The following is a 26,018-nucleotide window of genomic DNA, read 5'->3' as shown; positions in this document are numbered from 1 at the left end:
ACAATGTATAAACCACGTTTTTTACCATCTTGACATACCCAGTGCTTTAGTTTAAATAAAATTTATGGAAACACTTTGATATAGATTGTTTTTTTTTTGTGGTTTTAGGGCGCACAACTTCAATGGTCATTAGCGCCCAGACTACGTTAGGAATGCACCACGAGGCACAAGTTTAAAACAGCAACTAAAAGGGAAAACACGATAAAAGATTGACAGGAATAGGATTAAAAAACAGCATAATCAAATGGCCTTAGACAGGTTTGTCAACTTGATAAAACGAAGAACGCGAGCAGCTGCTCCTGGGTCATCCGCTAAAATGGCATCGAGAGTACATGGCAGGCCAAGATCAAGACGCAGTGTAGTAAAATCCAGACAGGATGTTAAAATGTGGCCGACCGCCAGCAATTGCCCACATGGGCAGAATGGCGCCGGCGCAGCCATCAGCAGGTGGCGATGGCTGAACTGGCAGTGTCCAATCCATAACCGGGCCAAAACTACCTCCTCCCGCCGAGAAGGGCGTGAGGAGGACGTCCACGCCACGGGAAGAGGTTTCAAGGCCTGAAGCTTGTTGTCCGTAAGTGCAACCCAATCGGCATGCCACAGCAATAAAATGCACCAACAAATTACCCTGCTACAATCTGATGAAGGGACACAACAAGAATCTGTCCGAGGCTGGAGGACTGCAGCCTTGGCCGTGGCATCTGCAGCTTCGTTCCCAAGGATACAGACATGGCCAGGAACCCACAAAGCTAACCGGAGAACAGTCTTCCACCAGCTGCTGAAGAGAGCGTTGGATCCGGTGCACGAAAGGGTGAACCGGATATGGATCACTGAGGCTCTGGACGGCACTCAGGGAATCGGAGCAGATGACATAAGCAGAATGTCGGTGGCGGCAGATGTAAAGAACAGCCTGGTAGGGGGCAAAGAGCTCAGCTGTGAAGACCGAACAATGGCCATGGAGCTGGTATTTGAAACTTTGTGCCCCGACAATAAAGGAACACCCGACTCTGTCATTGGTCTTTGAGCCATCTGTATAAATGAAGGTCATATTAATGAACTTTGAACGAAGTTCGACAAAACAGGAGTGGTAGACCGAACCGGGGGTAACCTCTCTTGGGAGCGAGCTGAGGTCAAGATGAACGCGAACCTGAGCCTGGAGCCAAGGTGGCGTGTGGCTCTCTCCCACTCGAAAGGTTGCAGGGAGTGAAAAATTAAGGTGTTGAAGGAGGTGACAAAAGCGAACTCCAGGGGGTAGCAGGGTAGAGACATACAACCCATTGGTTGGTTGGTTGTTTGTTTGTTTGTTTGAGGTTAAAGGGACCAAACAGCAAGGTAATCAGTCCCTTGTTTCAAATAGACTCCATTCTGCTAACGGGACATCTCAGTATAGTCAGAAAATGAAACGGAAAAAGGGGAAACGTAAAAGGGCAGTCACGTTGTCATTAGTAAAAACAAATGAGGGAAGTTGGCAAGAGAACGAACCCAACACTATGCTGAAGCAGCATAGGCAAGACCACTTGTGACTTAAAAGGTACAACTGCTATAATGCAGAAAGTACGTATGGGAATAGAAAAACTTACCAAGCCTTAAAAAGAAGGGGTAAAAACAGAGTAAAAGGGAAAGAAAAGAGGATTCCGGTCAGGGAGGTGAATCGGGAATCTCTGAACACTGCCTACAGTGGGAGACACCCAAACACTCACCGCCCTGCCCCAACACCAGAGGGAGATTAAAAAGTTTAAAACTGAGAAGAAAAACCACTCTCCCGGAGGAAACCTAGCACCAGAGAGACCATCCGGGAATCGTCAGCCAACATCAAAGGTAAAGTGTGGGGGAGTCTGTACTTAGCACGCAGAGCCAAAAGAAGGGGGCATTCAACCAAAATGTGGGCCACTGACTGGAAGGTTCCACAACCACATAGCGGGGGTGGCTCATCACGCAAAAGGAAACCATGGGTCAGCCTGGTATGGCCAATGCGGAGACGACACAGTGTGGTCGAGTCCTTGCGGGAGAGGCGAAAGGAAGAACGCCATGGGCCTGGATTCACCTTAATTGCACGAAGTTTATTAGACAGTGGAGTAGCCTCCCAAGAATTGGCCCATGACTGTGCAAAGTGGGATTTGATGTGAAGCCGTAAATCCGCTGCAGGAGGGGTTACAGAAAACGGGGGGTAAGTAACTGCTCCCACAGCCAAACGATCAGCGAGCTCATTACCCGGGATACCCACATGGCCCGGGACCCATAGGAAGTCAATGGAACAAGCAGCACGGTGAAGATCAGCGAGATGGTCATGGATGGCAGAGACCAAGGGATGGCGCGAAAAACACCGGTCAATAGCAAGAAGGCCACTCATCGAGTCCGTACATAACAAAACGCGGTTGTGTTGGGATTGTTTAATAAAGGTAAGGGCCCGGGAAATTGCCATCAATTCCGCAGTAAACACCCCACATGAGGGTGGCAGTAGCTGACTTTCCGTTCCAACAAAGGACGTGAAGGCATACCCAACATGATCAGCAGATTTAGAGCCATCAGTGTAAAAAACAACAGCATCCCGAAACTCCCATAAAATTTGGCAGAAAAAGGAACGGAACACCACTGGGGGGACAGAATCTTTCGGACCGCGGCGGAGATCCATCCGAATTCGAGGCCAAGGAACTAACCAAGGAGGGGTGGAGGGGAGGGAGTGAGGAAGACAGGACAAAGGAGGAAGCCGAAAATCATGGTTAAGAGACGCAAGGCGCAGCCCAACCGGTAAACCCGCCCGAGGGCGGGAGTCGGGCGGGCAACATCCATGGTCTGGGAATAGGCTAGAATAGGAAGGATGAGTGGGAGAAGAACGGATAGTAAGGGCATAAGACACCAGAAGCTGGGACCGCTGAACAGAAAGGGGTGGGGGGGGGATCCCAGCTTCAACCAGGAGACTATCAACAGGGCTAGTAGGGAAGGCACCGGTGGCCAAACGGATACCACGATGGTGGACTGGATCCAGCACGTGCAGTGTGGAAGGAGCAGCTGAACCATAAACTTGACAACCATAGTCCAAACGTGACAGAACTAGAGCACGATAAAGACGGAGGAGGAGGGAACAGTCCGCACCCCAAGAGGAGTGGGCAAGGAAGCGAAGGACATTGAGTTTACGGAAACATCCTACCTTCAGGAGTCTGATATGGGGCAGCCAAGTGAGCTTGTTGTCGAAAAGAAGACCCAGGAAACGAAACTGTGGAACCACAGGCAATCGTCGTGCAGCGAGATAGAGCTCTGGATCAGGGTGGATCGTAGTACGGTGACAGAAGTGGACCACCCGCGATTTTAAAGGAGAGAATTGAAACCCGTGTGAGGGTCCATGCAGAGGCACGCCGTATAGCCACCTGGAGCTGCCGTTCTGCAGATGGCATCGAGGAGGAACTAACCCAAATGCAGAAATCATCCACATACAGGGCAGGGGCGACCAAGGGACCGACAGAGGCCACAAGTCCATCGATAGCAATGAGGAAAAGAAGGACACTCAAGACAGAACCCTGTGGGATGCCCGTCTCCTGGGTCCGTGGAGAACTAAAAGCAGTACCAACTCGAACTCTGAATGACCGATGGATCAGGAACTGGCGGATAAAAATCGGGAGTGGGCCCCGAAGACCCCACTGATGAAGGGTTAGTAAGATGTGATGGCGCCAGGCCGTGTCATAGGCCTTGCGAAGGTCAAAAAACACTGCAACCAATTGGCGGCGCTGGGAAAAAGCCTGCCGAACTGCGGATTCCAAGCGAAGCAAGTGATCGATTGGAGAGCGTCCCTCTCGAAAGCCACACTGGTAAGGGGACAATAGATCCCGAGATTCGAGGACCCAAGTGAGCCAACGGGCTACCAGCCGTTCAAGTAACTTACAACCAACATTGGTCAAACTAATTGGCCGATAGCTGTCAACAGATAGGGGGTTCTGACCAGGCTTAAGGACAGGAACCACAATGCTATCCCTCCACTGAGAAGGGAAGTCACCCTGGAGCCAGATACGGTTAAACACCCGAAGAAGATGGTGCCATTGTGGAGCACTGAGATGTTGAAGCAGCTGGTTATGAATGGAATCTGGGCCAGGGGCCGTATCATGAGAAGAAGATAGAGCAGAAAGAAATTCCCATTCAGTGAAAGGTTCATTGTAAGATTCTGACTCACAAGTGGTGAAAAATAAGGTGAAAGCTTCAGCCTGCTGTTTTTGATCAAGGAAAGCAGCTGGACAGGAGGCCGACGCTGATGCCACTGCAAAATGGGTCGCAAGATGTTCTGCGAGAACTAATGGGTCTGTACAAATGCCATCTGGGAGGTGAAGGCCTGGGAGGGTGGACTGCCGATGGCAACCTTGGAGAGAGCGAAGTGTAGCCCATACCCGTGACAGAGGGACAGTGGAACCAAGGGAAGAAACGAATCGTTCCCAACATATCCGCTTACCCTGTTTGATTAAATAACAGGCTTTAGAGCGAAGGCGCTTAAAGGTAGAAAGGCTGGCTACGGATGGGTGCCCCTTAAAGTGTTGCAAAGCTTGACGGCGATCACGGATGGCAATGGCAATGGCCGTACTCCACCACGGGACTTGCCGACGACGAAATTGTCCAGATGAGCGCGGGACAGCAAGGTTAGCAGCGCGAACAATCGCGTCAGACACGTCACGTAGGACGTCACCAATACACCTGACAAAGAGGGAGAAAACTCGACCTGTGCAGTGTATAGAGGCCAATCGGCGCGGTGGAAAGACAAACGAGGTAACCTGTCCATCGGGGAGCGGGAAGGGAGCGTGATAATGAACGGGAAATGGTCACTATCACAAAGGTCGTCGTGTGGCGACCAGTATAATGAAGGGAGGAGAGAGGGAGAAGAAAGAGAAAGATCAATGGCAGAAAAGGTACCATGACCAGCACTGAAATGAGTAGGGGAGCCATCATTAAGAAGGCACAGGTCGTGGTCTGCAATAAATTGGTCTATAAGATGACCTCGTCTAGATGGAAAGGCACTGCCCCCACAAAGGATGATGAGCATTAAAATCCCCAAGGAGAAGGAAGTTGCTGAAGAAGGGTGGTTAAGGCAGCAGGTGTAAGAGTCCTGTCAGGAGGGAGATAAAGATTGCATACTGTGACTGCAGAGTCTAAGTGGACCCTAACAGCAACTGCTTCCAATGTAGTTTGGAGAGGATTCCACGTGCTAGCAATGTCTGTACGGACCAACGTACAAACGCCACCAGAAGCCCGCAAGGGTCCGACCCGATTTCGACAGAAAAAACGGAACCCACAGAGGGTCGGTGAGTGAGCATCAGTAAAATGAGATTCCTGGAGAACCACACAAGCTGCTGAGTAGGACGAAAGAAGGGATTTAAATTCTGGAAGGTGACTATAGTAGCCATTACAATTCCATTGGAGAACCACAGAACGATAGTTTAAATGAGGGCTGAACATGCTAAAGCCAGTCATACCGCCGGGTCCCCACCCGTCACCGACAAGGCGGGGGCGACATCCATAAACGACAAGTCAGAATCCGGTTGTGGAGTCGGGGAAGGGACCTCCGGTGACACCAGAGGCTCTTTGTCCCGGGACTTATGTTTCTTCTTCTTTTCAGGCTGAGATTGAGGAGGGCTGTGTGGCATTAAGGAGCCAGCTGCAGCAAGATCAGGAACAGAAAGAGACCGGGCGACCTGGGGGCCGAGAGACCGCAGCTCTCGCGGTCGCTGCGCTGCAGCAGACCTTTGACCTGGAAGGTGCCGGGAAGGGGCATCCCGGGAGAGGCGCCCTTGACTGGCAGACGCCGAAGGAGTGGGACACTTCTCCGGCTGGGGAGGGGGAGCAGCGCCCAGAGGAGAAGGTGTGGGAGCCGCAGGGGAGGGGGGAAGGAGAGGGGTCCGGGATGGGGGTAAGGAAGGGGGAGGAAGGGATGAAGATGTAACCAAGGCGTAACTAGATGTCATGGACACAGGGTGCAATCGTGCATATTTCTTACGGGCCTCTGTGTAGCTTAAACGATCAAGAGACTTATACTCCTGTATCTTTTTTCTTTCTTATAGACTGGGCAATCTGCTGAACGTGGAGAATGACTACCATGACAATTTACACATACAGGAGGGGGAACACAGGGACTCCCCTCATGGAGTGGACGTCCACAGTCACCACAGAGAGGGTCCTGGGAACAGCGAGAAGACATGTGGCCAAAACGCAAGCACTTAAAACACCGCATAGGAGGTGGGATGTACGGCTTCACATCACAGCGATAGACCATAATCTTAACTTTCTCAGGAAGGGTATCCCCTTCAAAGGCCAGGATAAAGGCACCAGTATCAATACGATTATCTTTAGGACCTTTCTGAACACGCCGAACAAAGTGAACACCCCGCCGTCCGAGATTGTCCCGAAGTTCCTCATCAGTTTGAAGGATGAGGTCCCTGTGAAAAATCACACCTTGTACCATATTTAGAGACTGGTGAGGGGTAATGGACACGGGAATTGTGCCAAGATGGGTACAGGCACGAAGGGCCGCAGATTGGGCAGCCGAAGCAGTTTTTATCAGCAACGAACCCGACCGCATCTTGCTCAGGGAGTCCACTTCGCCGAACTTGTCTTCAATGTGTTCCACAAAGAATAAAGGTTTGACACTGGTGAAAGTATCTCCATCAGTCCTGGTGCAAACTAGATAACGGGGGAAAGGTTTTGCCCCTAGACGACGGGCCTGACCCTCCTCCCAGGGGGTAGCCACGGAAGGGAAGGCCGAAGGGGCAAGAGAAGCAGCACTTGAGGAATCAGTACCACGCAGAGAGACGGCCGCAGAAGAGCGGCCAGAGTTTTGGACCCGTATGCGTTTCATCTGCATAGCGTCCGCCCTGATACCACCCACTCCGATCAGGGGCTCTCCTCACGGGCGCCACCCAGCCACAGCAAGGGCCGTCTGGCACGGCGGCCATTGCCGGGAGTTCCGATGCTCCAGGATGACGAGCAACCACTCCAAGGCATGCATGAGGTGGTCACAGCTCAGGTATCCGAAGTGTGATCCCTGTGTGCTCAGGGGGCTCAACCAAAAGGGTACATAGCGACCCCACCACACGAGCTGGCTACTGTGCTGGCTATGCACCCTAGCATCAGACAACGACGTAAAAGAAAAGGTGGAATGTACTAGGAGGGCGCACGTCGGAGACACTAGGTAAGGTGCTCTTCCCCAAATGGCTCACACTACGGAAGAGAAATTTTGGAATAGAGGTCAAACCCCAGAGGGGGACCAAGGAATGCCAAAAGGAGGAGATGATTACGCAACAAAGCCGGAGTGTAAAACCAACAGAACCAGGAGGATAGCGGGGGCCAACAGAAGCAAGGACACCAATAGAGGGAGAGGAGAGGGCGAGGGGAAAGGGGCATGGAGGGGAAAGGAGGGGAAGGGAAAGGCAATGCCGCCCGGGAGAGAAAGGCTGCAATGGCTCGGGGCCCCGTGCTCGCCACGCACGTATCCACAAAAGAGTTGTGGACCCCCTGGGGGGCATACAACCCGTATCGACGATCGAAAGTGTCGTCAAAAAAGGAACGATAAGACGGGTGGTCGGGCATTGACAGTAGCTGATAGGCATACCGACAAAGCAGTATATCGTGCCGGTAGGTCAGTGGCAATTCACCAGGTTCAGCCTGAAGACACTCGACGGGACTAGTATAAAACGCTAGTATCACAAGACGTAAACCCCAATGTTGTATGGAGTTGAGGCGGCGTAAGATGGACGGCCGTGCGGAAGAGTATATGAAGCTCCCATAATCCAGCTTTGAGGGGACAATCGACCGATATATGCGAAGTAGGACGGTTCGATCCGCTCCCCACGACATGCCCCTGAGAACACTGAGGACATTTAGAGAACGGGTGCAACGGGCAGCCAAATAAGACATGTGGAGACCAGCTAAGTTTCCTGTCAAATGTAAGACCTAAAAATTTTGTTGTCTCCACGAATGGGAGAGCAACGGGACTGAGTCATAAGGACGGTGGGAGAAACTCTGTAGTGCCAGAAGTTAATACAGACTGTCTTCTCGGCAGAAAAACGGAAGCCATTGGCGACACTCCAGGAGTAAAGATGGTCAAGAGAACGCTGAAGACAGCGCTCCAGGACACGTGTACGCTGCGCGCTGCAATAGATGGTAAAATCGTCCACGAAAAGGGAGCCTGATACATCAGCTGGGAGGCAATCCATTATTGGATTGATCGCTATGGCGAAGAGAGCAACGCTCAAAATTGAGCCCTGTGGCATCCCGTTCTCCTCGCGAAAGGTGTCTGACGGGACAGAACCCACACGTACCCTGAACTGTCAATCCATTAAAAAAGGAACGAATAAAAAGAGGGAGGCAACTGCGAAGGCCCCATGTATGCATGGTGCGGAGAATGCCCGCCCTCCACCAGGTGTCGTAAGCCTTCTCCAAATCAAAGAACACAGCCGCGGTCGGGCAATTCCGCAAGAAGTTACTCATAATGAAGGTCGACAAGGTAACCAGATTGTCAACAGCAGGGCGGCGCCTACGAAATCCACATTGTACATTGGTAAGTAGGCGTCGAGATTCGAGCAGCCAAACGAAACGAGAGTTAACCATTCGCTCCATCACCTTACAGACATAGCTGGTAAGCGAGATGGGTCGATAACTGGAAGGCAAGTGCTTGTCCTTCCCCGGCTTAGGAATCGGGACAACAATAGACTCTCACCAGCATGCGGGAACATGCCCCTCAATCCAGATGCGATTATAAGTACGAAGAAGGAAACCTTTACCCGCAGGAGAAAGGTTCTTCAGCATCTGAATATGAATAGAATCAGGCCCTGGAGCGGAGGACCGTGACCGGGCAAGTGCGTTTTCGAGTTCCCGCATGGTGAATGGGGCATTATAACTTTCACGATTCGAGGAGCGGAAGTTAGGTGGCCTAGCCTCCTCTGCCTGTTTTCGGGGGAGGAAGGCAGGGTAGTAATGAGCGGAGCTCGAAACCTCTGCGAAAAAGCGGCGGAAGGCATTCGAGACATCCTCCGGGGCCACAATGACGTCATTTGCGACCGTCAAGCCAGAAACTGGTGAGTGGACCTTAGTGCCAGATAGCCGGTGCAGGCTACCCCAGACAACAGAAGGAGTAAAACTGACAGTTCACCCAACGAGGAGACGGAGGTGGACAGTCACCCTCATGGGCATCCCTGCCACAAGTGACACATTTATCCGCATTGGAACAAGACTGGCGAGTGTGATTAAAACCTTGACACTGGTAGCAGCGCATAGGTGTCTGGACATAGGGGCGAACAGAAATAACCTCGTAGCCCGCTTTGATACGTGACGGCAGCTTAACACTATCAAAGGTCAAGAAAAGTGTCCAGGTCGATACAAGGTCATTGTTGACCTTTTTCATGACCCTATGGACAGCCGTCATGCCCTGCTCAGTGAGGAAAGACCATCTCCTCGTCAGTCAATCCGTCGAGTGATCGAGTATATACCACACCACGAGACGAATTCAAAGTGCGGTGAGCCTCCAACCGGACAGGGAACGTGTACAGGAGTGTGGCCCAAAGCAGTTTTTGTGCCTGAAAGGTGCTCTCAGTTTCTAGTAACAAGGTACCTTTACGCAACCTGGTACAAGATTTGACAGATCTGGCTATGGCATCTACGCCCTTCTGGATAACGAAAGGGTTGACAGAGGAAAAATCTCTGCCGTCCTCAGATCGAGAAACTACGAAGAACTGTGGGGCAGGCGGTAGTACTTTTGTCACTGGTGGCTGGTCAAGTTTCCGTTTATGGGCAGAAGTCGAGAGAGGAGAAGAAGAGAAATCCATTGCGGAGGAATCCCCCATGATTGCCAGCATCTCCGATGGCGTGCTCCTTCCTTGTGGGGACCCTCTCAGAGGGCACTCCCGCCTTAGGTGAATGTTTACACCTCAGGTCACACCTCCCGAGAAACAGACAGAGGGACCAATTGGCATGGTCGAAAGGTATCAGCTCAGGCAATCACCCCTCCCTGGGCCTGGCCTTTACCAGGGGGTACGTGCGTGCCTTACTTGTCTACCCAGGGCAGGGAATGACGCGTTACCCTGTCACCGGCTACGCGTGCGAACATGTGGGTTGGCCTTCAGGTGCGCACAGGGAGGAAGGAAGAAGAGGAAACATAAGGGAGAGAGAGAGGACAGACTGTCTCTAACACCGAGGCGGAGGCAAGGGAAAGGAGGCAAGGGAATATGACAGGCAGGAATACCTCGGGCCTATTCTAATCCCCAGACCCACAGGTTGGTTGATCTAGATTTCATCTCACCTATAGACCTTCCAATGAAAATGGGATTAAGACTTTAACCACCAATGTAGCTGCAGACTATAGTCATGAGGAAACTTTCTTAAACTCAACAAATTTCATTATTATTGACTGCAATAAAATGTATATAGATAGGGTTTGGTGTAAGTGTTTCTGGTAACACTCTTTCCACCTAACAAAAGCACTGCACATATGCTAACATGGGATGTGGATGTAGCAGAAGTTCAAAATTTCTTATATTGATGAATATAGGAATTTTAAGCTCCAAATATTAAACAGGAACTAATTTTTGTACACTGGAATAGCTGCATGAAACATCATAGAAGCTTTAATACACTAATCTCTTACCTCCTAGACAGGCACCAAAAGCCATTGCCCACACTAAAGGTCTTAATGGCAGATTCAATTCTTCTTTCTTCGCAAGTGAAGTGATTACTCTTACCATCATCGTTGAGAGAGGAATGTTGTCAACGAGTGATGACATTGCTGCCGATACCCACAATATTAATTCAATTGCCACTGCCAGTCTAGCAGATTCAGAGACGGACAGAATTACATTTTCTGTTTGCTGACCAACCCATTCTATTAAACCCAGTCTTGAAAGTGCCTGAAAACAGACACCTTTTTCATCATTCATGGATTAACACCTTCATGAGAAACATATGAAAATTACATAAATTTTCAACAAAACATTAACGCAAGAATATGGCTTTTCTGTGTGTGACAGGTGGTGGTTCAGTTATGATGTAATGTATCATATGTATACAAATGTGTATAAGTGAAATGTCTGTTTAACCATTTTCAGAAAATTTGTATAATTTGTATATTATAAGGTTTTAGGTGTATTCCATATTTTATGAATTTTTCAGTGTATGGAACTTTATGGAATTTATAGGAATTTTTCTTTAATGAGCATGTCCTATGTTGTTGGATACTGATGTTTGAACACTTTTCATATGAACTGCAAGTTCATGAACAACACGTTTTTGATATTTTATGTAGGAGATTATTCTGATGCTTCATATGACAAGTTGGTATCAGTGTAACAGTCAAAGGACAGTAATGAAAATTTGTAATGGCGATTAATTTTTGTGAGCATAGATTGAACTGGATGGAAAAATTTTTAATGATCCACTAACAACTTAATTGGTTTAATCTAGAACAAAAAGTCTGTAGTGTCTACTGAGGAGAGAGTACTGATTATTCAGCAACAGATGTTGTGATCCACACATGTAGGAAGAGAAAGAACAGGCCCTGTGTGTGGCAGCTACAACAGGAAGCATTTTGGCAGGCACAGTGGGTAGATCATGGTGCATTAAAAATACTGGGAGTAAAATTGCAAAAATTTATCAACACCATCTCAACCACTGCACCTCTTCTCTCTGGACTTAGTATAAGCCAAGTTGTGCCATAAATGCCTAAGGATGTGTTTTATATCACGACAAACTGAAAATCTTGGAGTTCCTGGAAACAATCCAGAGTAGAGTAACAAGCAACTTTTCATTATGGAACCATACCAGCTTTCCACTTCAATTTTAGGAAACCATTGTATGAATTACGAATTTTTTATATAGGCCCCACTTTTCCTGATTTGTAAATCGTCTAACTTTTGCAACATTCATTGAAAAAAAAGTTCAATGGAGTACATAGTTTCAAGTTTGATTTGAAGTGAAATATGAAATTTCAACATCTTTCTGATATTTACATTGAAATTTACAAATACTTATATTACTTTCATTTAAGTTACATTTATATTGCTGTTAAGGTAATATTTAAGGAACTTCTGAATTAAGATTATGTTAATACCTCCATTAAAACAAAAAGTGCAGCAAAAAAGATCAGTGTCCCCCACTCAACACGAGCTAGTACACCTTCTATATCTTCATTATCCGCTAAAAGCAAAAGCAGCATTGCACCTAGTAGGGCAGTCCAACCAAGAGAAAGTTTTAAGGCTGGCACTGAATGCAAGAAGAACATTGAAATCACAAGTAGTAATGTGATTCCAGACTTCCACAGCAATTCCTTGTCACGGATAGGATACTGAAAAGAATAAAATATCTAAATGCATTTAAACATTTCCATAACAAATCAATTCTAAGTATGTAACAGCCTCTAGAGTTCTATAAAATGCAAGTGCCTGAATGTGTAAACACAGGTAACTAAGATAAAAAGCCTTTGTTCATTTAAATGAAAAATTATCAAAGTAACATGCTAAAAGTTTATATTGCTGAAGTTTACGGAAGGCCACAAACAAAATGTTTGAAACTTCAGTCTACCATGTTCACCACACATCAGATCACTTTCAAGAAGCATCTGTGCACACTACAGCTGATGATTAAACTTAACTGAACACAAGAACAAAGTCTGTCAAAATAACAGTTCTATTGAACAAAAAAAAATCTGAAGCAAAATGGATGAAGGTTACTGTTATTATCATATGCATCCTCAACATTTACTTTTGAAAAGTAAAATCTTTGACAAAATAATCTTAACAATTAAGTAGCACTGCTATAAAGGGAACACCAGATAAACTTACCAGTTGTTTGTGTACTAAGTAATGTATCATGGTGCAACAGTCGCTGATTAGAACAGCAACCCTAGACACTATGAAACATTAACTTTATATTTGTACTGAATGATGTATTATCTGAGGAAATGGGCAAATAAGGGAGTCAACAAGAAAGCTCCTGCAACTATCATCAGTGTCAAGTACACAAAGAGAGAACAGTCATCCTCAAAATATGAAGGACTGATCTAAACTTTAGTTTTAATGAAATTCTTACTCTGGTAACACTAGTCTCTTAAATCATATCTTCAATTATAATTACAGCTTGTGTAACCTTGAATGCACACTTTCAATGCAAACTGGTTCTCTTTTTATTTGATTCTACTTCAATGTTGATTGCCACTATATACAAGACACTAATGCTGCAACTGAGGAAGTTTTCTATCAGAACGACGTCTGTCAAATTTTTACCAAATACAGTGTGCTAAGATTATCTGAAGTCCACAAAAATTTTGGAACAACATGTAAGTTATAGTAAGGGCATTAAAACCAGTGAGCTTAATGTTATTTGTGAGACTAAGGCAATACTTCTGTGGCACAATTAAATTATATTTTTAAATGTCAAGTGTTGGAACCAAGTGCTTAATGTACAAGGCTTTCACAACCAATCAAAGAATTCAATAAAAGGCTTTAACAAATTTTGTGATTCAGCATCTAGATGTATGTACTGTTATATAAAATTTGGAGGAAAACTGACAGCATATTTAGTGATTGGAGGGTTTTCAGGTGTGTGTTTTGTTTCCAGGGGTCTTTGGTGTCCAGCCGGATACAACTGTTTCAGCCCCACAATATTTTGGCAAATAACCCGCCATCATCAGGTGGTTCTGATAGAATGGTCAGTCTGCTCTCATTCAAAATGACAAGCCTTTTCTGGGCTTGACAGCACGTTAAGCACCTGGTGCGCTTTTCCTATCGTTCTTTGGTTTGGGTAGGTGTGCTTCGCTTTTCTGATAATATTCTTTTGAGGATGGCTGTTTGGCCTTCCTCAGGCTAGTGTGATAGACTTCTATTCCTCAGCAGGTCAAGACAGCACATGGTTGGCCTGTAGTGGATCTGCTTGGAACAACAGCAAGGGCACATAGCCCAGATTTTGTTTCAGAACAAGTGGCACTTAGTACATGGTTCATTCTGGTGGCAATGTTTTAGACCACTTCCACACTGATAGACCAGTTTTTACTGACTAAGCTTAGGCACATAGCCCATATTTTGACAGTAAAACGAAATTTTTGGCACTTAGACCAGATTTTATAATTAGTTGATATATTAATTTACTATGTTGACACTACATGCCATAGTCAGTGGCAATAGTATTTTCAGTTAAATGTTTGCTATGATCTGAATTAATATTTTGATCAGAAATGTTTCAACTATTGTGTTTTTTTATTTAAATCTTAAGTATTATGAGAAATGTGGTAGTAGTAGCAGCAGCAGCAGCAGCAGCAGCAGCAGCAGCAGCAGCAGCACTTTAAATGTCAGGAAATTTCAAGACTGCACATTCTACTGCATAGTGGAAGAATTTTACTGGTATCATTAACATATTACACAGATCTAGAAATTTTCACATATCCTATCCTTCGGACAATGTGGGGAGTTCAGCAACTGCTTAATTTTTTATGTTTACATTTCTAGTACCTACATAGAAGTGATATGATACTAACAAACTCCTTACACAAAAGTGAATTAGGCATTTGGATCACAGGAAACCTAAATGAGGACAGCCGGAAGCAGGTTTGAACTATTGTCCAACCACATGCAAGTCCAGTGTGCTGAACACTGCATCACCTCACTCAGTGTAAGCTCTTATCAAGAGAAAATGGAAAAAATGTTTCAGCACATTTTAACACCTCACTACAGGAAATTTAGTTGTATTAAACACATTGAATATGGTCAAATGTGTAACTAGGTCCAAGTACTTTAGTATCCAGAAGTTTTCTAATTTTTTCATGCATTCTTTAACCAAACTGTTCATGAAAATGTAAGAGCCCTTAACCCTCAGAATCAGGTAATTCATAACACTTTCCTATGAAATTTCAAAAGTACTAACCAATATGTGAGAAAAAAATGTTTAAAGCAGATTTATCAGTAACCAAACTATTTTATCAGTTAACTGTGTATTATTCTTTAGACTTTTTTGTTACACAAAATTTGCTGCAGACTAATACTAAACTGAAAATATTCCACATCTAATCATATAGGCTGTAAAAAATATTTTTTTTTATTTTACAAATGAAGTAAGTCTTTCACTTTAATTTTTTTCAGAATGATCAAATTTAACTACTAAAGTCTGAAAATTTCAATACAAATTTTATCCGCCGTAACTTGGCATTTTTAGGTAACTGTGGCTTTGCAGTTTGTCTTAGTATCTCGTTTCAAACGAGTTGGAAGCCTAACTATTGTCAAAAGAGTAGGCTTTTTCACACTACAGGTCAAAATGAATTGCTCTAAAATACTGACCATGTTCTGCAAACGATCTAGTTCTGTAGAATAATCAGGCTTGTCCTCCCTGAAAAAAAAGTATTAAAGCAATCAATTTCATATTATGGTAACCAACACTTGATAAATTCCTGAAGTCTTTCTCAAAAGCATTAAACAACTACTCTATTTTGTAAACAGAGCTGGACATTATGAATTTTGAAGAATTTTAAATGCTAAAACTGAATTATCTTTAACCATTTCTTTCTTGCTATATCAAATTTGAATTAGACATCATGACAGCATACTGGAGGTTAAGTAAATTTCCTTACCTGTAATAATGATATAGTGGATTTTGAGAATGTAATGAGCTTTTTTAACCTGAGGGCAGTAGTTTACTTTCCCATGAGCCTGATTGATGATATTTTGTAGACACTAAAAATTGATAACATAAGCTTAACACAAATCTTAAATGGTCTTTCAGACCACAATGGGCAGTTGTTAAAAATGTATGGTGTGAACCCGACTAGCAAGAGTAATTTTACCATTAGAGCTTTTAGACTAATGAATAGTGAGATTCTGGAAACCTTCAGCAGACATTTGCAGCAGTTGAAATGGGACACAGTGTATCAGGCTAAAGATGTATATGACAAATTTAACATATTCCTTAATTAATGTTATTTTTGAAGCAGTATTTCCCAAGAGAATTTCAAAAACACCCAGATTAGTGATTACAGGCAACAATAATGACTCACTAAGGAAATCGAAAACCCTGTGAAAGACAATTCTTTGTGTCTCAATCAGAATTACTAACAAACCACATGATAGGGAGCAAGACAAGTTTTACAATAGCATCCTAGAAAGTGTCAAAGAAGTGAAAAGCATTTTTATCAGACCAAAGTAACAATTCAAATAATAAAATAATTATTTGGAAGGTGGTCAAAAGGGAGACAGAGTTGATGAATATACAGACAGTAGGGAAGTGTGGCATAATGAAAGCATGGTAGACGATATAGTTGCCGATATCTTCAATAACCATTTTTCAACAGTAGCGTATGACTAAAGGGTCTATAGTTGAAGCCTTGAGTCATCTACAAAAAGCAGTTGGGGGAGGGGGGGGGGGAGTGCCCCTTTTGTAGCTGTTTCTTTAAAGTGATTGGAGGACTGGAGGTATGTGGGGACATGGCGTAGTAATTCTATTGTGTTAAGGGGTGTTGTCTGTCTGAAGGCCTTTGTGAGGTTTTCAGCGTACTGGGGAAGGGGTTCTCACAGCAGATGTCATCCACAGGTGGGAGATGACTGCAAATATATAGGCACGAAGGATAGAAATGTCTAGTGTTAACACATTTGTTTTATTTAAAAAGCTTTAAGTGTTTTCAAATAAACTCGGCAGCTTTACTTTCCAGCACACTCCTAGAAGCTTTAATTTCATGCAATAGCTTTAATAAAGTTTGTGGATGAATATGGTAAGTGGATAAAGAACTAATCAGATAAAAATGGAAATGTCGTGTGGCTAGGGCCTCCCGTCGGGTAGACCGTTCGCCTGGTGCAGGTCTTTCAATTTGACACCACTTCGGCGACCTGCACGTCGATGGGGATGAAATGATGATTAGGACAACACAACACCCAGACCCTGAGCGGAGAAAATCTCCGACCCAGCCGGGAATCGAACCCGGGCCCTTAGGATTGACAGTGTCACGCTGACCACTCAGCTACCGGGGCGGACACTAATCAGATGAAGCTCACTGTATGAATGATTTCACATTAAACTACACAATGACTTACGTTTCAAGAAGATAATTACCCTTCATTGTTTATTCGCTCTGTAAGGTCTCTTGTAAGGTGTTTCACCTTTTTCAGTAGTGCTCTTCTCACAATATCTTCATCTTTTGAATATGATGTTAATGATGCAGCTGCTCTTTGCCAGACACCAATCTCATGCCGTAAATCTAAGACAGCATTTATGCAATTAATTCTGAAGCAGAAGCTTATTTCTGTATTACATAATATGTAGGAAATAATAAGTTAAATATTCACATCAGCATATATGGTAGCTTTGATTTATGTTACAGACCATCTAATATGAAATATGAATACTAACTAGTTTTAATACTAAATGCTAGAACTGAATGGTTCTGTCTTTTACATGCCTGTATCTGTACAGGTAAGGTTTTTGTTGCCAGTAAAGGTCTGAACATACAAAATGTGTTTATTTTGCTAGTTTTATATTGTGATGGATTTGTATTTATTTACTAATCTCTTAATTAAGTATTATTATTTGATAGATTTCAACAGACTTTGAAATTGCTAAAATTGGCAATTGCTTCCTTGTTTAAATATGAGTTATACATTACTCAAAGAATTTGGGTAACTGCTTTTATTGCAACGTTTTGTATAAGTGAAACCATTATTAATATACTGTATTGCTAGGCAACATGCCATGTAACACTACAAATTTGTTTAAGAACTCAATATATTTTCAGTGAAAATTTTTAAATCCATAGAATTCCTTTGATAAATCAGTTTTTGGCCAGTTTGTGGCATGAGAAGTTTGAACGTTTACTTTAACATGTTAAATTGATACAGTTAATATGGAACCAATGATAAAGTTGGCTGAAAGCTCAATGTGCGAGAATCTTTTTATTGTATCTGTTTGCAACTCAACATGTTAGTTTTTACAGTCAGTAGCAATATCTCCTTTTCCCAATATTGTTGACATTCACTTATGTATTCACTAACCACATGGACACATGGTTATAATGCTTATGAACCACAACACAGATGGAAAATAAGCATTCAGTAACTGATAGAAGTGTGTTGCCTATAGAAATGGTGATATGGAATACAAAAATCAACAAGTGCACTCTTAGAATAATTAAGTCTAATGATTGGATTCCTATACATTGATGCAAGAGCCAGCAAGGTAGTTCCATAAAGAAAAAAAATAGTTAATTCCATTAAGTCTAAACAGGGAAGCTTAGTCTTTCATAAAATAATTGTAGACCACATTCAGGTCCAATTATATATAATTTTTCCATTTAATAAATGAACTCTTGGTTTTTGTATGCTGTCTGGAAAGTTAAAACTGTTTAGATTCAATACTTTGATATAGTTAAAAATAAGAATTTTTCTACTTCAAAATAATTATGCTATCATATGATCCCTGTATAAATTTCCATTTAATTTTAACTCTGGAGCCCCACACAGAATTTGAGTTTGCCAATTTCCCATTAAATACAGTCCATTTACAAGAAACTTAAATGCCATACATTGTGTTCTCTCTGTTTAAACAACACAAAGTTGTGAAAACTGATATTCAGAGAGCCAATGCATAACTCTGTGGAATAATCACTATATTATGGGGGCTATTTTGCAAGATATGAGTTTTTGAAGATACCCATGTTAAATTCCTTATTTTTCTATGCTTTTCAGGTAAAAACTATTAGTAAACACAAAGAAAAATTTCACACCATGTGTTAAGTCTCTTATAATTTATTTTCTTTAAGATAAATGTAGAAAGGTTGTAGCTATAATTAATTGAAACTTTAAAAACCATATTTAAGGAAAATTCAATCTGGAGTAAAGTACTTACCCTGAACCTCTTGTGGTTCATTGTAACGCAGATCCTCTATATTTCTGAAGAATATGAAACGCAGCAGGATGTAGAGTGATGACATGACAAATACTAATCCAACTCCCATATGCAGTATGAAAGACCCAAAATTGACACCCTGTAAATAAATGCTACTTTTTTATTTTTTTTACAAGAATGAACGAAAACTTAAGTTACAAATGAACTAGTATAAAAGTGTACAACTTCACAGTGACAAGGTGGTAGGTACTTGGCAATATTTAGTCAGTATTTTTAAGATTTTATAGTCTCTTCATGTACATCTGGTGTTTTTCTTTGTGGTAGCCATAGTGCTGGTGTTGCTACTCTCTAATGCACAACATTTCAGAAAATGTGTGACAAGTCAGATACTGGGAAAAATCTACACTCAATTTACAGAGATATTTTTAGTTTACACCCAAAGTGTACAGCCAGAGCTGCTATGAGGCCAAGGCAAGAGTGACTCCTGACAAGGGCACAGGCACAAAGGAGGAGGGAGGGGGGGGGGGGGGGCAGCAGAGGGGGGTGCACAAAAAAGTTTAAGACGTAACCACCAACAGTTCACGGCATTTCTTTCAGCCCAGTACCATAAATGCATGCTGTTGCCAGTGTCATTTCACCCAAGTGGCATCAAAGAAGTGACTAAGTGAACAGGTATCACATGGATTGTGTTGATTATACAGCTAGCTCGTTCTCAACAATGAACCTTTTGTAGGATATCAAATGTTGGCAAATGGGTGCTTAAGCAAATATGCTAATTGACTGTTGGCTTCCCAATTTCTGCCATTTAAGGACAGGAATTAAACTAAGATTGCTTCAAATTATTTTATCAAATAATAAGTTAGATGGGAACAGGTCTCTCTGACACTCAACTAAGTTTCCGGTCACCAATATGTTACATGAGAACACACACATTAAAATAGCTTTGAGGATATTTATGAAAATTCTAGGGACTGCAGCATCTTAATCATTTTTAATTTGTTGGAACTTTACTACTTAGGGTCAAGTATACATGAACCAGACTATAATTCAGCTAAATTTTCAATAGAATACAACAGCTGCTAAATTTGACTTTAGTGACATAACCAGTAAGTTTGGTTCACTTAAATGAAGGATATGAAAAAATAAAATTTTACCAAAATTACTGGGGAAGATTATTTTCTCACCATTTAATTATAGCTTTTCTTTTATTTACAGTCAATTTCTGCACTATTTATAATTTATGAGGAAAAATAAAATTATTATACATCATAGGAAAATCAGTGTGCAGTAGCCAACAATTTTAAGATATTTTGTTTTGCCTTCACCATTTTAGAAATTTACACAATCTATTTTATTTAAAATTACGTATTTAATTAGTTGTCTACAACATGTGTCTTTTGTGATGGTCTTTAGTCCAAAGACTTGTTCGATGCAGCCCTCTATGCTAGTCCGTCCTGTAAAAGCCTCTTCATCTCTGTTAGTACTGCTATTGACATATTTGTACCATCTTTCTGTATTAATGTGTCTTCCTCTGCAGTTTTTACTCAGACACCTGCTTCTATTTTCAGTCATAATGACTTTACTCAAGGAATTAGTCACTAGCTGAGCCCTTCTTTTAATATAGTTTCACCATTTCGATTTGTAAGCTATTTCCTCTCATCATATAATCTTCAGCATTCTTCTGTATGAAGGTATCCCAAAAGCTATCTAGTCTAAATGTTACATTTTAAGGATACTCAAAAAATCAGTCACAAAATCTGTTCTCATACACGTATATTATGCTTACCTCCATTCTACATTACAGTATGGAATCATATTTTGGGGGAACTCACCTGGAGGTAGATATATTTTCAAAATGCAAAACAGGCAATACGCATAATATGTAATCTAAGACATAACGAATCATGCAGACAACATTTCAAAACAAATGGCATTATGACACTGCCCTCTGCTTACATTTATAATATCGTCTCATTTGTCAAGTCATACCTGTTAAACAATGACTGCACACTAAAATTCAATGGAGATATTCATAACTATGCAACAAGGCAGCAATCTGACCTACATATGATTCAATCCAGAACTACCTGCTACCAAAAAAGTGTTTTAAATGTTGGGATACAAATGTATAATAATTTACCCAATGAAATCAAAGCAACAAAGAACCCAAGAGCCTTCTCACGTAAGTTAAAAAATATCTCTTGGACAATTGTTTTTATGCAGTTGATCCTTTTTTTGAAAGGGGGTTAAAATGTAAACAATATGATAAATGTTAAATTAGGTCTGAAAATTACTGTGCATGTCTATGAAATATACTGGATTATTATATACTGTGCATGTCTATGAAATACATTGGACTACTTTACTATTACATTCATTTGTATTGGCTGTTTGTATTTTACCATACAACATTTGTATTTACTGTTTTGTTAAAGATAGCCAACTTCCTCATTGCAAAATAATGTAAACTCAATTTATTAAATATTACTTGTAAATATGTTCCCTTGACTTGTCCAATATATGTACAACCTTACAATTCTATGATTTGTATTAACTGTTTCGTTTAAGATACATAATTTCCTTGCTACAAAATAATGTAAAAATCAATTTGTAAAAATTACTTGTAAATAGCTCTCTTGACCTATCCAATATCATATGTACAGCTGTACAACACTGATTGCCTGGATCAATAAAAAAATACAATACAATTGCCTTTCATCCATGTTTCACTTCTGTACAAGACTACACTACAGACAAATTATGTCAGGAAAAACGTTCAGTAAAGACTTCCTAATCCACAGAATTTTATAAAACATTAATATTCTCCACTTTTTCAGAAAATTTACATTGCTATTTCTAGTCTGCACTTTACATACTCTATTTCACTCACAATTGTGTGTGCCCAGATAATAAAATTACTACTAGTGTGTCATTTGTAATTTATTTCCCTTAGCATCATCAATTTACTTTGTCTACATTCCATTTCCCTCATTTTATTTTTATTAATGTTCATCCTATGACTTCTTTGCAATACACTATCCTGTCCATTTAACCACTCTTTGAAGTCATTAGCTGTGACAGAATTACAATGTCATTAGAAAAACCACAAAGTTTCTGTCTTGTTCCTGAAATTTAATTCCTTTCAAAGTTTCTTAGTTTCTTTCACAGCTTTCTCAGTATACATTCCCTGCTCAACTACTGTTGCCTTTTCATTTCCTTAGACTCATAATAGCGATGTAATTTCTCAAAGTTGTAAATAACTATTAAATACCTATATTTCAACCCTGCTATATATAAAATCTTTAACAGTATAGTCCTTTCCACATTAGTTTTTTCTAAATCTAAAAATGCTGTAGATGTAGGTTTGCCTTTCTTCAACCTATAGTCTAGGATAAATGGTATTGACACCACCATCTTGCGTATTTATTTTTCTCCAGAACCCACACTGTTTCCCAAGGTCAGCCTCTATCAGTTTTTCCATTCTTCTGTAATTTATTCCTGTTAACATTTTTGCAACAACCTTTTACAATATGTTCGTACTTACACCAGTCATCACCTGCCACATTTGGAACTGGAATTATTACATTCTTTCAGAAGAAAGAATGTATTTTGCCTGTGTTATCTTCAGAACAAGTAGAATAATTTGGTCATGGCTGACTATGAAGAATAGCAATAATTCTGAGAGAATATCCTCTACTTCACATGCTTTATGTCCACTTTAGTCTTTCAGCACACAGTCTCATTATTCTTGCATTTTGCCTTGCATCTCATCCTTGCTTATGTACACTTCCTCTTCTCTACAGCCTTGTTTTTGTCCTCCGCCCCTTCCTGATCTATCTTTTGCACTTAGTCATTTTTTGGATATTGTTCCTTTTTGACAACTTTACTGCATTTTTATATTTTCTCGTTTTGTCAAATTCACTGTCTCATTTGTTAGCCAAAAGCTTTCTATTATGTCTTATTTTTATCTATGTGATCCTCTGCAGCCTTCACTAAATCTTAGACCCACCGATTTATCTTCTGCTGTATTCTTTCCCCAGTTTCAGTCAAATTCTGCCTAATGCTTTGTCAATAAGCTATGGTTCCTTCAGTTTATCCAGATCCCATCACAATTTCCTACAATTTTGTAATGTTGTTTAGTTTTGTCTGCAGCTCAAAACCAAAAATCGGAATTCACATTTTTCCCTAAAATGTCACAGTTCAAAACCTGGTTTCAAACTCTGTCTTAAGTTATGTCTAAAGTCTGCTTGTGTCCTCATGTGTATTCCATGTACAGTGTTCTTACATGAGTCTTAAACCAAATATTACCAGTGATTCAATTGCTTTGTGCAGAATTCTGCTGGTCACCTTCCTCATTTCTTTCCCCAGTACATTTGCACCCACTATTTTTTCCCTTCATTTTCCAGTTCTGAAATTCCAACACCCATTAATTTATATTTTTCCTTAACTATCTGAATAATTTCTTTTTCTCATCATACATTTTTCTAATCCCTTCAACTTTAGAGCTTCTGGGCATATAAATTTTTACTACTGTCATGGCTCTTGGCTTTGTGTATCATGGCTACAATCATGCAGTAATCAGTTGTGTATCTGAGCTTTTGGGGGTGCACCTGCAAACAAACATTGGTTGTCTTACTAATTTGCATTTGAAGAACAAATATGGAAACAGATATACACACCACAAACTGACAAATTGATCCACTCCTTGTAATGTAACATGTAGCTTCAATTTATGTAAATGAAGGCATTGCTTAAAGTAAACATTTTTCTATTTCTCTTATGTTAAGCAGCCAAAAAATGACCATATTCAAGTTAAGAAAATGACATGTTCATGCACACTTGCTAAAGCACTTCATTTCGACTGGCATCTAATTTCCAAAAACCATTTTGAATAGTTTGAAATCAGAAAATGACTTTTCTGCCACACCAGCAGAAGTAACTGGCATAGACAAGTACAGCTGAAGAGCTGTGTATACATCAGATATACCACTTGCAAGTAAAGTGCTTTCAACAAACATTGAGAGATCTTTAACGGAGAACATTTCCTTTCTTTCCAAATTCTTTCAACATGAGTTTGTTTAGCTAATAAGTTCATGCGAAAGAGTTAAAAGTCATTATTTCTAACTGACTTTCTTTGCTCTGTTCTTAATTTTTCAATTTCTAGAATAACAATGGGATATAAGCTAGAAAAATAATTATTAACATTTTGAAGGCTTGTAAAACATTATGTTTAACTATTGACATTTTATTCAACAAAAGTGTTAAAAACTGACTTGAAAAGACAAGTCTATCCACAATTCTATGATCTGCAGAAAGCATATCAAATTTATTCACTGTATGGGTATGTTTTGAGGTCAACTAAGTATCAGTGCTCTAAAATGTCACTAGTACTTTCACGTTTCTTACTACAGCTTCAAAGTTTATGGAGATTTTTTTCTTGCAGTTTGGAAATAGGTTAATATTTCTCAGTGTTTCTTAAGTATAACAGGCAGGACAATGTTAAAAATTTAGATGTTTATGAAATTAGAAGCTGCTTCTCTGTTTTCTTGTTTTTATTCTTTAAAATGATACTGGATGGACACTGCAAAATTTGTACAAAGTTTTGTTTGGTATAAATCAGGTAGACCACCTAGTGGAACACAGTTGTGTCAGTCTTAACACATTTGTCAGTTATAACAATTTTAGTTATGTTGCACAACAGAAACACTAAAGATTACAAATACATTGTATTTTCTCTTAAGACTGCTTCAGTTACATTACATTCATGACGATCATTTAATCAAATTCTGTTTAACAGAAACTCAACATTTGGGACACTTCCTTTAAGTCTTGACTGCAGATCAGATTATTTGCCTCTCAGGTGCAGCACCATCATATCCTTGACCTCTGCTTTTATGCAGTTTTACGTTCATCTCTGTCTTATTTCTTTTTCAAAACTTGCAACACCATGGCCCCTTACTTCATAGAATAAAACTATTGCTTTACTGCAAACTACTTTTTATATGATTTGCTTAAATCTGAATGCAAATATTTTACAACACAGTTTGTTCTTTCCTGATGTGTCATGGGTTGTGTCTAATTTTAAAGAACAGCTGCTGTTTAATTTCACTGATCCACAGCAAGAATCATTTAACAATTTTATCATATTTTGAAATTGTGGGCTTAAGTATTTTGTTTTAGCTTTTCATTTGGAAAACTCTAGAAGGCATACCTGGAGAGGAAGTTGTTATATTTAAGAAGTTGTCACACTTTCTGTTTCAGATTCACAATTGTGACAAACCTATTTCATGGGCAGCATATTTGACATTGTACTACACTAATAGTAGGGAAATAGCACAGTCAAAATACTTAAGTTTCGTGATTTCTTTTAGCACAATTACAACACGTTAACTATCTTATTAGCATCTCTAAGGAAATGGCCTGCAGGCTTGTATGGGCTACTATTTATGATTTTTAGTGTATTTTCTTCATTCAGTTTACCTTGGAATAGTTCTCTGCATTTGCTGATTGTCTCAAGTTTGAAAGAACAATTCACTGGTGGAAATTCAGCAGTTACTGGTGGTCCATTTTAAATGGTGCATCACCTGAATTTACACCCAATTCATTTTTACAGCTTGTGTCATGTCCACTATGTACTTGCCAACTAACAATTTTTCAATACAAGGCCACAATTTTTTTTTTTGGGAAATATGCTTATTTCAAAAACCTTTATATGTGGTGAAATTTTTCAATTTTTCCTACTGGCAAACAGAGCACCATTTATGTATGTTCTTGTTACACTGTGTCAGAATTATTAATCAGAATATACAAAGTATCAGCACATACATCCAGTACTCTAACACTGGGTTAAATGGACACTGAGAAAGTAAAAATATCTAGGTTTACACTAGCCAATTAAAAAAGCATCTGGATAACACTATCTGTAATTGACCACTACATGTCTTAAAGGGTTGTACTGGCAAGTATGAAAGGAGGCAGGGAGTATTTCATTCTCAATAGGAAAGCAGTATCACCAGAATGGGTCAGATTAGCTTGGCTTGTGACTTAACAGACTGGTCATTAGATGTCACCTGAGATATCCACAACAGTAATTTCAAGCCCTCTGAAGCTGCCTTTTAAGATTATGACATGGTAAAATGAAGGAACAATCGCAGCTAAACCAAGACCAGGCACACATCATACTG

At 41.1% G+C, this 26,018-nt stretch overlaps 1 protein-coding gene across 1 annotated transcript in view; it reads right to left on the bottom strand.

Annotated features, from left to right (window-relative positions):
• The window catches only part of LOC124722237 (P protein), a 60,232-nt gene that overhangs the window by 4,465 nt on the left and 29,749 nt on the right, over positions 1–26,018 (bottom strand). The window contains exons 11-15 of the mRNA XM_047247428.1: positions 18,835–18,973; positions 17,047–17,191; positions 15,285–15,333; positions 12,071–12,304; positions 10,613–10,871 (exon numbers count right to left, since the gene is read on the bottom strand). Coding sequence (XP_047103384.1) covers positions 10,613–10,871; positions 12,071–12,304; positions 15,285–15,333; positions 17,047–17,191; positions 18,835–18,973 — 826 coding nt within the window. The remainder of the gene's footprint in view (positions 1–10,612; positions 10,872–12,070; positions 12,305–15,284; positions 15,334–17,046; positions 17,192–18,834; positions 18,974–26,018) is intronic.

The sequence above is a fragment of the Schistocerca piceifrons genome, chromosome X (assembly GCF_021461385.2).
Source record: "Schistocerca piceifrons isolate TAMUIC-IGC-003096 chromosome X, iqSchPice1.1, whole genome shotgun sequence".
NCBI lineage: Eukaryota > Metazoa > Arthropoda > Insecta > Orthoptera > Acrididae > Schistocerca > Schistocerca piceifrons.
This window is presented reverse-complemented; position numbering and strand designations above follow the sequence as displayed.